The 12,302-nt window shown below is 46.1% G+C and overlaps 1 protein-coding gene and 1 long non-coding RNA gene across 3 annotated transcripts in view; both read right to left on the reverse strand.

Moving 5' to 3' along the window:
• Positions 1-1,258, reverse strand: part of ARL15 (ARF like GTPase 15) — a 328,495-nt gene extending 327,237 nt beyond the window's left edge. For both annotated transcript variants that reach the window (XM_077816839.1, XM_077816840.1), the window contains exon 1: positions 493-1,258. In XM_077816839.1, coding sequence (XP_077672965.1) covers positions 493-504 — 12 coding nt within the window. In that variant the 5' untranslated portion in view covers positions 505-1,258. The remainder of the gene's footprint in view (positions 1-492) is intronic.
• A 6,812-nt stretch (positions 1,259-8,070) lies between these two features.
• Positions 8,071-11,935, reverse strand: LOC144264525 (uncharacterized). The gene is made up of 4 exons (XR_013346064.1): positions 11,598-11,935; positions 10,646-10,859; positions 8,350-8,479; positions 8,071-8,201 (listed from the first exon to the last, which is right to left on the reverse strand). It is a non-coding gene; the product is annotated as an uncharacterized LOC144264525 (long non-coding RNA).
• Positions 11,936-12,302: the final 367 nt, after the last annotated feature.

Raw genomic sequence — 12,302 nt, forward strand, 5'->3', positions numbered from 1 at the left:
CTCTGGATTATTGACACTGTATTAAAAGTGTGTGTGAGTGTGTGAAGTGGGCTATAGCCCATGAAAGCTTATGCTCAAATAAATTTGTTAGTCTCTAAGGTGCCACAAGTACTCCTGTTCTTTTTGCGGATACAGACTAACACGGCTGCTACTCTGAAATTTTTAATACAGTGTCAATAATCCAGAGAAGGCTCTGCCTCATAATTCTAAGCCTGATAAAGTATGATATTTCTCCAATGTTGTAAAACTGTTCTGAGAGCTGATTTAAAGTTGGTCTTTTACTTACTCACTTTAGGGTTCCACCAGTCTCCAATACAAGCCTTTAAAACACTATGTGGCAACAAATGCGATTTTCTATGTAAATGTAATTATAATGGAGTATTCTATAACATGTCCGGTTGAGCCAATTTACCATGAGGATGCAAGACAGGAAAGAAAGGAGAGCGAGTTGGGGGCGGGGGGGGAAGCACACAATTTACACCCAATACCTACCAGATAATCCATGTACTGGTGAATAGAGAGGATCTATTGTTGCTCAGGGGTCCCAAGGGGCTCTCTGCTCCTCTCGGATGGATTTAGGTGGGGAGTGGGTCTCTGCTGCCAGAACGTCTCAAGACTGTAAAGGGTTGAGTGGGTCTGCAGCTTTTCAGGAGGAGTTTTGGCTGGAAGGTCTCTGCTGCTAACCGGTCTCTGAAGCTTGGCGTCTCTAACGTTCTTTGCAGGAAAGTCTTTGGGGTGCAAAGGGGAGGAAGCAAGTCTCCCTGGGTATCAGGAAGGTCTCTGTTACTCCTGCTAGGAAGATCTCAGAGGAGACACGAAGGGTCCCTGCTGCCGGCAGGAAGGTGCAGTGGTCTCTGGCACTGCTACTGAGCGGAGGGGTTCCAGGGGCATAGGGTGGGGTCCCAGGGGTGAGGTCTCTGCAGCTAGCAGGGAAGGTCCCAGCGCGGTGGGTGGTCTTTGTTATTACTGCAGAGAGGAGGGGTGCAGGGGGCTCCGTTCCTGGCAGGACGGTCCCAGCAGGGTAGGATGGGGTCGGGTTGGGTCTCTGGCAGGAAGGTCCCCCCCAGCACCGCCTCCCCGGGCAGAGGGCGGGTATCTGGGGCTGTCACTACCTCCCTCCCTCGCCGCCGCCAGCCAGACTAACCCTGCAGGTTTCTCCCCGCGACGGCCAGCGGAGCGCGCGGAGCAGACTCGGCGGGGGAGGCGCACGGGACAGCCCAGCCCAGCCCTGAGCCTGTGCAGCCCGCAGCGCCCTATGTTTCAGGAACTGGGGGGCGCTCTCCCCGCAGCGTCACCATCAGCTGATCGCACACGTGGGACGCCGAGAGGCGACTCTTAAAGAGACACACACAGCGCTCGAGGGGAGGCGTGCCCCGGGCGCGGAGAGGGGCGTGAGGGGCAGTGCAAAGGGGGGGCGGGCTGGGGGCGGTGGATGGACCGCGGGGACCCTGGCTGCGGGCACCGCGCGCCCTGTGCTGACCAGGATCCCGGCTCCGCCGCCATCTCAGGTTTGGGGGAGGTTCCCTCAGGCCGGCCGCACGAGGCAGCGGCGGCGGCTGTTCACTGCTGCAGGGGGAGGTAGAGAGGCATGAAGCCTCCCCCGCACCCCAGGGCGCTGCGCTGCGCTTTCCGCCCGCCTCCCCCCGCCCTGCGGCTGCGGCGTTCCCCTGCTTCCCATGCGCCCGTGCTCCCCCTCGGAGGTCGGTCCCTCCCTTCCTTCCGTCTGCTTGCAGGGGGCTGGTGAGGCTCCGGCGGGCCTGGGGCTCCTGCTGCCTATCACAGCCCCACACCGCCTCCACCCCCTGCAGCTCCATCTCCCTTCACTCTCTCCTTTGGTTGTGTCTTGTCCCTTTGCTGGTCTCTGCTCCCTTCGCGTAGTCCCCCCGTGTCGCTTCACTCCCGCAGCTGTTGTTGCTTCCCCTGCCACGCCCACCTGCCCGCCAGCCAGCTGTGTGTTGCTCCTTGAGCCTGGTTGCCCTTTCCACCCGCACTTTGGATTCCCCTTTGTTTCATTTCCCCCCCTTCACTGCATCCTCCCCACTCGTATGCCCCCCAGTGCAGCCTGGTGAGCGGATTTTTCTCCCACAGTGCTTCTTTTAATCCCCCTTCTCCCTTCATTGGTTTTGGTTACCCTTCCATTTTATGTTTCTGCTCCCCCCCCCCATGCAACCCCAAGGGAGTTGTCAGCCTCATTAATGGTGGACCTGGCTTTTGAATCACGTAGTAAAATGATCTTAAACAATTCCAAATTGTCATTCCTGTTTTTCTGATTAAATTCTTTCTCCCAGCTGATTTGGTGCACAGTTGTTTTCACCTTTCTGAAACAGTCCTTTTTAAAGCACCAACTACATGTTGAACGCTGTTTGTCTGAGCCTTCATTATCAGGCACTCCCTATTAACTAAGCCCTACCCATTCTCCTGACTATCTTAATTTTTGATTGTTTGATCTGGCCCTGGTCCCAATTTGATTAGATAATCAAGGTTCCACTCTACATGGTCTGAACTTTATTCCGTTTGCACAGTATAAATGTGAACAAGTCACGATCATCATATATCTAAGGCGTCGTTCATTTTTAGTTCTGTAATCCGTTCCTCTTCATCTGTCAGTAGTATGTTCTCTATTGAATGCAACATGTTTTGAAGGAGGAAATTGTCATCTATAATATTTAGAAATGCAAAGAATATTTTAGTATGGGGAATATAAGATCTCCAGCACATCACTCACATTGAAGTCCCCCATAATCACTTTTCTATAATGTGTAGGGGAAAAAAAGCTAGGTGCATAAGGAGGTGATCAACCACTTCCCTCGTGTGATCTGGTGGGGATCAGTTGGTGTCTGCTACAGCCCATTTCTGCTTTATTTGTTAGGACATTAATCCATATGCATTCAGGATCATATTCTTCCAACTTACCAGTGTCTCAAACAGGTAATACTATTTTTGCCAGAGTGTAACGCCCCCTTCCCTTCTGCCCACTCAGTCCTTCCTAAATAGATTATAAAAAATTGATTGTTAATATTCGAATCATGGGACTCATCCCACCAGCTATTAGTAATACCAACTAGGTCAAAATTTAAAAATCCATATTCCTCTTGTTTGTTACCTAGATTCCTAGCATCAGTGTACAGTATAAGCAATTAAACAGTTTCTTGTCTTCATGTTGTTTGATTAATTTTGTTCCCAACATCTTAATTTTGTTATGCGCTCATATCATTACTTTTTTTACCCTCCCCTTTTGTTTTAGTTTAACATGCTCCTGCCTATGCTAGCCAGCCTGTCCCTGAGAAGACTGGTCACCCTTCTACTGAGGTGGAGGCCATCCAAACAATCCCATCCCATCCCCCTAGAAAATAACGGTTCTACAAAACCAAACCCCTCCACCCTACACCACTTACCTAGCCAGCAGTTCACTTCCAGAATCTTCCTTTACTCCCCTTCTTCCACCAGTTCTGGGAGCCCCCCACCCTTCAGCCCCTAGGGAGTGTGCTCAAGTGGCCGCAGCCCCACTGCTGTCTGCCATGCTCCCTCAGTCCACCTCTGCCACCTTCTCTCCATCTACAGTGGCCAGAGCTCCTGCCCAAGAGGCACAGTGTCTGCTGCCTCCTGGTGGCCACCTTAGCCCACACTGTAGCTTATATGCAGGCATTAGTAGGGGTGGTGGGGCCCATGGCCAGAGTGGTAGCCTCCAAGACATAGGGGAAAAGTCATTTTCTTCCTGGTATCAGAGGTTACTGCCCAGGAGGTGATAGAGAAGCGTCTCTCATTCCCCTTGAGCCTTTGGATAGTTCTATCCAAACTGCCATTCCTCCTCAGTGCTACTTCCTACTTCCCCTGTCTACCCTCAGGAAATTGGTCTTCCCCCTCCACTCTTTACCACTGGGCTGCAAGGATCCCACCCCTCTGTCATGTGCTTTTATTCCATTGGCAAGTTACCCTCCAGCTGTCACCAGCAGTGCATGATGGAGGTAGCCTGGAGGGATTATAACCTTCCTGGCTGCTATCCAGACGAGTGAGGGGCTGTGTCACCACTTACCTTGCAACCTGGAATGCCTTACTATGCTTTACTACTGTACCTCCCAAACTGGGCTCCTCACAAACAGCATGCAGGTCCTGCCCCGAGTGTCTGCGTATAGCCACAGCCCTGGTCCAGCAGCTCTTACCCCAACAGCCTGTCAGCTAACTCCAGCCACATGCTGGGTTCCAGCAGTCTTAGTTACTACTTTCAGGGTGACTCCAACACACACCCAGTCCCAGATTTCCCCCCAAAATGTGTGTTCTGCACTGTCCTGCCCTCTCCTGGACAGTCCAGATAGATTGGGTCCAGAGCCCCTCTAAGGGGTTATGGGCATATAGTCTGCTAAAAGGCGATACCCAAACAATTCACAACCCTGGATTACTTTTAATTAAGGAATAAAACAAGTTTAAATCCATCTCTTTGTAGTTCTATTGAGTGAGTACAAGTAACAAAGCATTAAAGTCAGAAATGGTTACTTGAAAAATAGAGACAAAACTCTTTCTAAACTTAAACTTGACTTTGTTTAAAGTGAAGTTCTCACCACAGGTTTTCAGTAACATTCCTGACCAAAATCTTGGACCAGTATCTGCTCCCAAAGTTCACTGGCTGTTTCTTTTGTCATCTTAAGTGAAGAGACAGATGGATAAGGAAAGAGAATCTGGGGTGTTTCTGCCCCTCACTTTTATAGTTTAGTTCCCTTTGAAATGCATTTTCTTGAGGGTTACCCCTAAAGTTCATTCCTGCTGTGAGGACAGAGACAAGGGGTCTCATGAAAGAGGCTTCAGGCTGTTTGCTGAAATGCAGATTTACTTTGTCTCCCTCTTACTGTTTCAAGGACCTTGTTTACCACCTATATGTACACTGAGGTAAACAAAATTCCTTTGTTTAAGACCTGCTTGACCATTTCTGCCTAATCAGGGATGCATGTGTTTGAACATTTGCCACTCACATCATTCAGGGAAATGCATAACTTTACATACAATGTTGCTACACACGTTTCATCATGATGATTGACTAGTGAGTTATTAGTTTTCAAATGATACCTTACAGGGAATATTCTGTACAAAGATTATTCACCTCCTACGCTCCACTGTAATAAAGGGGTGCATTCGATCACGGGGTCCTTTGTGGTGCTCTGCCAGAGATCCTCACTATAACATCCAATGCCAAAGCCTTGGGCACCGAGTTCATCATGGCACCCGGTACCCAGGTTGTAGAGGAGCCCCCAGCCCCTTTAACACCTGTGTGTGGAGAGGTGGAGCTGCCCCCAACAGTATAGCCACCAGGGACACCAATCCCACTCCCAGCTGTTCTCCTTCCACCTCCCACAGTGCAGACATCCTCCCTTCGTTGGGGTACAACCCCCAGGAGGGGAAATTTATTGTCCCCTGTCCCACTCCATGAGGGGCTGTTGTGCTCAGTGTGTAATAATGGAATCTGCACATTTATTCGAATTACGAGATCAACTGTAAAAAGGACTTTGAAGTCAATAAGATGTCATAACAAATATTGATGCGAAAAAATATGAAAGGAAGACAGACAAAGGCCTACTGCTATAACTCAAGGATTGTACTAAGATCATGCTTGGTAAACCAGAAAAACACGAAACTAGACATCAGTGAACCCAAACAGGCTTGTTGGACAGTAGGCCTAACTGGTGGACCAGATAATTGTCCATCCCCCCTTTCTGGCCACCAGAGAGAGACACTGGGGGAGAAAGACTACTGGAGCAAGATTCACCATCGTAACTCAACCCCCACCATCTCCAAAGATCCTCGGCCTTTAGCATTCTAATCCTGAGAGATGTCTTGACCAGGCCAGAGGGAGAGACTCAAATAAAATTGCCTACTGGCTCCAGTTGAATTCCACCACCACCTAGGTGGAAATGGGATCAGATTTTAAAAAAGACAGCGCCAGCCCATTTCAGCTAACTTCCTCTCTTTTGGGGAAAAAGGACACTTATTACTAGAATTGATACCATCTAAGAGACTGTCAAACATGGAGACTGTGCTTTCTAAGACTCTCTCTAGCTAAAGGGAAAGAAAAGTAGCTAAAAATGAAAGTCTTATTTAATACTTTCCATTTAAAATGCTTTAACTGTTTTTTCCTTCTCTTCTTTATCTTTAAGAAAAAAGGGGGATGAGGAGGAACACATAGTATGGTGGTGCTGCACTGGGACTCCACCAACATTAAGGAATGGGAAAACAAACATCACAGGGACTGTTGACAGGAGCCAGCCAGATGATCAGAAGTCCATGGTTACAGGAAGGCCTCGATGGCATGTAGCAAGCCAGACAGCAAACAGCCCTGATGCACCCCTTGATGGAGGGTGCCAGGCATGGTCAGGACCCAGTTGAGCTAGACACTCAATAGAAGCAAACCCAATGGAGGAACCCAATGAAGATGGAACCAAAGCCAAACACTTGCAGAGTACCCATGAGATACCCACAATTTACCCTGTCAAATGCCTTCTCCTGAGAGACAAGCAATCCAGAGATCATTTACCTAGGGAAAACCTGTTCCTAGGTCTCAACTGAAGCAGAAGCTAGATTAAGAGGGTCTGTTTTGATTAGGTGGGGAAGTGTTAGGAGCAATAATTTAAGAATCCTGAACAGCTGATTTCTGCAAGTGGTCACTGATCACAAATAATAGGTTTAAGATATGGAGTTTGTTTAACCAAAGCTTCAAAAACATTTTCATGAAGATGTATGAAGTATTTGTTTTTGTTTAATAAGTTCAGAGTTCTGCTCCCATTTTTGTAAAAAATGCTTTTTCGTACACACTGAGACCATATTTATGTCACTTTCCCCTGAGCTTGTCCGCTGCCATGCCTAAAAGTGATTTCAGATACCCACTACAACTGGTATCAAATCTTTTTCCATTCACCTTAAAACCTGTATGTCCCCAGCTCAAGGCAATACAGTTTAATCCTCTTGAATTTTAAGGGAGTAGATACTGCAGATGGGTTCATGAGTAAAGAATCCCAGGGCATGTTGCAAAAGCCATCTACATTACCCCTCCTCCCACCTCACTCCCCTCATAACTCCCACCTCAATGAGTCTCATTCCCATAGTTCTGATACCCTCCAATCTTTTCAGGCCTGCACCCATCCCAGTGATTCCCCACCCAACCCCCATGAGCCTCAGTTTCTAGAGGCATGGGAGGTTGTATGCACGTAAACCTTGCCACGCAACCCTCCATCAAAGTAACCTCCTTCCCCCATAACAATCCACCGCAGGATCAAAAGTCTACATTCCCTGCTCCTTTCCCTATACTCAAGACTCAACAAAAACTAAAACTCATCACTACACAAGATAGAAGTATTCTCTATTATACTGTCCCTCCTTTTCTCTGCTCTAAGCAAAACCACAACTCATAGTACACTAGGGAAGCCCAGATTTAATTGCTCATTTGTAGATAAGGAGGGCCAAATGATATGACAATTCCTGCTGCAGAAATCTTGGATGATGCAGGCAATTGTTTAGAGAGCTCACACTCCTGGTCATGGGTTTTTACATGTTTGCTTGCAAGATCATACTGTACGCAATTACAGGGCCAACTGGGCCAACACATTCTTCTACAATTTTCTGTGGAATCCTGCAGAAGTCTCCTGTGACGTTACAAGCTTTAAAGGCCATTCCACTTTTTGTGAAAGAATGCCTGAAAGGCTGCATGTCTATGGATTCATAAATAATGACACATCAGAACTATACCTCAGAAAAAACGTCCACAGTATGCAACAAATACAATGTAAAACTAGTTTCAGAGTAGCAGCCGTGTTAGTCTGTATCCGCAAAAAGAACAGGAGTACTTGTGGCACCTTAGAGACTAACCAATTTATTTGAGCATAAGCTTTCGTGAGCTACAGCTCACTTCATCGGATGCACTGAGCTGTAGCTCACGAAAGCTTATGCTCAAATAAACTGGTTAGTGTCTAAGGTGCCACAAGTACTCCTTTTTTTAATGTAAAACAATTACGCTATGGGCAAGAGCATAATTTTTTTTTAAAGAGCATGAAGCTATTCTAAATTGGATATTTATTTTTAAAATATTCACCCACTACACTTTATAACAGATGGAAAGCTGGTCAATTCTCCCTAGCATGTAGCCTCAGGTTACATTCACAACTCTGCTACTGACTCCATCTGACTTTGGTCGGACAATTTCAACATCTCCATTTCTGCATCTGTAAAACAGAAATATTGCTTGTTTACCTTTGAACTCCATTGATGAAAAGCACCATATACAGAGTGCTGACAGTCTCAATCTCTGGCTCAATGACAGAGAGAGAGAGAGAGACAGACACTCTTGAGTCCAGTAATTAGGGCACCCACCTCGGGGATGGAAGACCCTGGTCCAGTCCTCCTGCTTCATTCACTCTTTCATTATTTATCCACAATGGAATAGGAGACTGATGAAGTGCCATATCAGAATATCCCACAGTCCAGTGACCAGAGCACTCTCCTGTAAGATGGGAGACTCCCTGTTAAAATCCTGTCTCCCACCTCTGACAGAGACAGAGAGAGAGGACTTGACCCTGGCTCTCCCACATCGCATCTGAACGCTCTAACCAGTGAGTTAAATATTATAAAGTGAGCACCATCCTCTTCTCCAGCCATTTTTATGAGCAAGTATCCAACTCACTCCATCAAGTAGTGGCTTATATACCTAAGACACCTGACTCCAGGTGGCTGATTCCAGTTCATGGATCACTAAGCAGATATTGGTGCCTAAGTCTAGACTGTAGGATAGCATCTATCTCAGAGAGAGAGAGGAGCAGGGTTTAGGACAGGTCAGCATCTGCCTTTGGCTGGCTTAGGCACAGAACTGCCTACAGAGCCAGAGCTAGTCATAAACAGACTAAGCAATTGCTTGGGGCCCCTAGTAATTATTAGTATGTGTTTGGGGGAGGGGGGGCAAAAATATTCTTCCTTAGGACCCCCAAAGGGCTAGCACCAGCACTGGGTGCCTAACATGCTAAGTTTGTGGATCACATTTTTAAGCACTTCTCTCTCCCCATTCATCATATAGGGAGCTTTGTGGATTGCAGTGTTGTTCTTGTGATTTTCTAGGTGTCTTAAAGTTAGGCACCATGATGCTCAGAGTTGCAATGCATATGTCCATTGGTGCATTCCACACTTACTATTTAATGTTTTCTGAGATAATCAATGTTTTTGTGAGCAATTTATCTTTTTGAAAAGGCTAATATTTTAGGTTACCCACCCCCCCTCCCAAATTAATTTACTAGCATGCAACAGATTAGGAAAAATCTTCTCTCTTTTTTAGGAATTATTCAGGAGTTTGTTACACCACTGCCTGATTGTGGAATATCCACTCAGGCAAAAAACTCAATGGGGCTAACAGCTTCTAGCTGAAACCTCTTAGCTAGAAGCTGTAGCTAAACACAGACACTTCTACTACACTGGAACTGAAAGGGGATTGGAGCCTCTAGAACTGTGGTTCTCCAATTTATTTGATCGGGCCCCCCTTTACTTCTGTAGTAGGGAGAGGGGGGCATAAACCACAAGTACATATACCGCCACCCAGCTCTGAAGGCAGAGCGGAGAGCAGCAGCTGCTGGCCGGGCGCCCAGCTCTGAAGGCAGCGCTGCACCAGCAGCAGCACAGAAGTAAGGGTGGCAGTGTGAAAAAAAGTGATATTCGTCACTATCACTTTTCACAGTGGATTTAGAACCTCATTGCCACCCTTACTTCTGCGCCACTGCTGCCATCCAGGGCTGACAGCCAGAGACCCACTGCCTCCACATGGGGGATTGGGTCTGTGGCAGCCCGCCGTGGGGCAGTGGGACTCCAGCTGCCCTCTTTATCCCCACCTCCCTGATGTGCATGGCCCTTCTGCAGGAGACCTAGCCACCTGGGGCTGACAACCAGCGCTCTTAAAAAAAAAAAATTGCACACAGCTCATGTCTCCCTTAACATCTCCCAAACCTCCCTTGGGAGACCCACCCAATAGTTTGAGAACTGATGCTCTAGAACTTGCATTAAAGAAAAAAATTAAAGCTTAGATGTTTGAAATGTTCAGTTGATTGAACACGCTGAGGCATGCTGTAAATCCGATAAGCCAAAAATGCGAGAAAGTGTTATTCTGATATACACAAAAGGAAAAAATAGAAAGACTCCAAAACTATTCCTTCTCCTTCTAGTCATATACATGAAGATTGCTCAGAAACTGAATGAAAGGTGAGTGGAAAATCAAGAAGAATTGTCCCACCTATGGACTAGAACTTGGTCAAGAAGGAAAAGGCATGGCAGAAGCTTATATTAGTCCCTTCATCCAATATCAGCAGCAAAATTATTTGGGTTATTACATAATCCCCAGCTGCAACCATTTTAGGATAGTAAATGAAGATGAACCCAGCACAATAACATTTTTAAACAGAATGCAAGTACCATTCAAATATACTCGTTTTTATGCCTGTATATCATCTATATAAAAAACAGGATAGTGATCTGTCTCTCATGGACCTCAATCTATGGCTGAAAAGCATTAAATCTTATTGGATGTGGAATATTGTTGTTTTGAACTTGCAAGAGAGCCCATAATCTTATCTCAGCTGTAAATAAACCTTTTACAGGGAAGCTACAGATACTACATTGATCTACAACTTACACATTAATGATAGCTTTGTTCACAGAGAAAATTCCACAACAGGGGAGAAAAAAAATGCATCAGGGAGATGCTTTAATCTCAGCAGTGAAAAGATCAAAATATCTTGTTGATGGGTAAAAAACTTAGCATTGCAGACTATTGCCACCAAGTAACTAGCAGCTCCAGAAGCTGAAGAATAATCCACAGAAGCATGGGCAAGTTCAACTGAGCACTTCTGTAAAAAAGAAAATTGTGATTATAAATATGCAAGATGTTTCCTATAAATCCAGGTAACTTCTCAGCAAGAATATCCTACTAAGCTTTCTCATATTGTATGCAATTTGGGACTGATCTGCAAATGTGCTGATTGCCTCCTGTCATCAACCGTGATTTACTTCAGTATGAGTTGACTGTCAAGTGCTCAGCACCTTGCAGATTCAGGCCTTTAGGGCACTAGCAAGCTACAAATTCTAGAGACAGATTGAATTGTTTGTATAATTAGTTTATGCAGTGTACTTGCCGCTCTGCAATCCCAGGATATTGGGAAGTCAAGGTGGATCCAATAAAAGATTCTCACACACCTAGTCCCTTATAATTAGCTTGTTAGTTACTAAATGATGAGGTATGAAGTCAAAATGCAGAGGCCAATGCAACACAAGAGAATGCCAATGTTTATATTTCCAGCCACAGCTGAAAGGCATTATAATTGGTTCAAAACCAATTTCAAGTGAGGTAATTACTACAAACAGCTTATTCAGCAAGCAACACCTTGGAAGGTAATTGATGGTCAGCACTGCTTAATTTGTAATGGGGCTATGAACTGTCAAGCCTAGAGGTGCTGGGGCTCAGCCCTGGCACAAATTAAGCCCTGATGGTCAGACATTGATTGCTTACTATAACCATAGCACTTTCATTTGGGGTCTCAAAAGTTAAGCAGGTTCAGGCCAGGTCAGTACTCGAGTGAAAAACTTACCAAGAAATCCTGTGAGCTGCAGGAAGTGATGCTATTCAGTTAACAGGTGGCATGCTCCCTTAAGTGAATATGAAGGGATGTTCCATGGGCCGCTGCTAAAGATGTCTTGCAGAAGATCCCAGGATTCAGCAAATAGGTTTAAGTTGTTTCTCCTTGGTAGGGTGTTTCATGGAGTGTACAGTATTTGTATTATCATAGCCTCTTGGAGCCTAGTCCGGGACCAGGACTGTATAGTATCTAGCACAAACTCAGAACAAAAAGAGTGTGTCATAGATTCATAGATATTTAGGTCAGAAGGGACCATTATGATCATCTAGTCTGACCTCCTGCACAACGCAGGCCACAGAATTTCACCCACCACTCCTACAAAAAAAACCTCACACCTATATCTGTGCTATTGAAGTCCTCAAATTGTAGTTTAAAGACCTCAAGGAGCAGAGAATCCTCCAGCAAGTGACCCGTGCCCCATGCTACAGAGGAAGGCGAAAAACCTCCAGGGCCTCTTCCAATCTGCCCTGGAGGAAAATTCCTTCCCGACCCCAAATATGGCGATCAGCTAAACCCTGAGCATATGGGCAAGATTCATCATTCATCATTCATCATTCGTCGCTGGCCCAAAGAGCTTACAATACACTACGTACAAATGCCATCTTCCACGCTGAGAATGGGGGAGTTTAGGATCTTTCCAATGTCATCTTTTATACA

Source organism: Eretmochelys imbricata, chromosome 5 (genome assembly GCF_965152235.1).
Source record: "Eretmochelys imbricata isolate rEreImb1 chromosome 5, rEreImb1.hap1, whole genome shotgun sequence".
NCBI lineage: Eukaryota > Metazoa > Chordata > Testudines > Cheloniidae > Eretmochelys > Eretmochelys imbricata.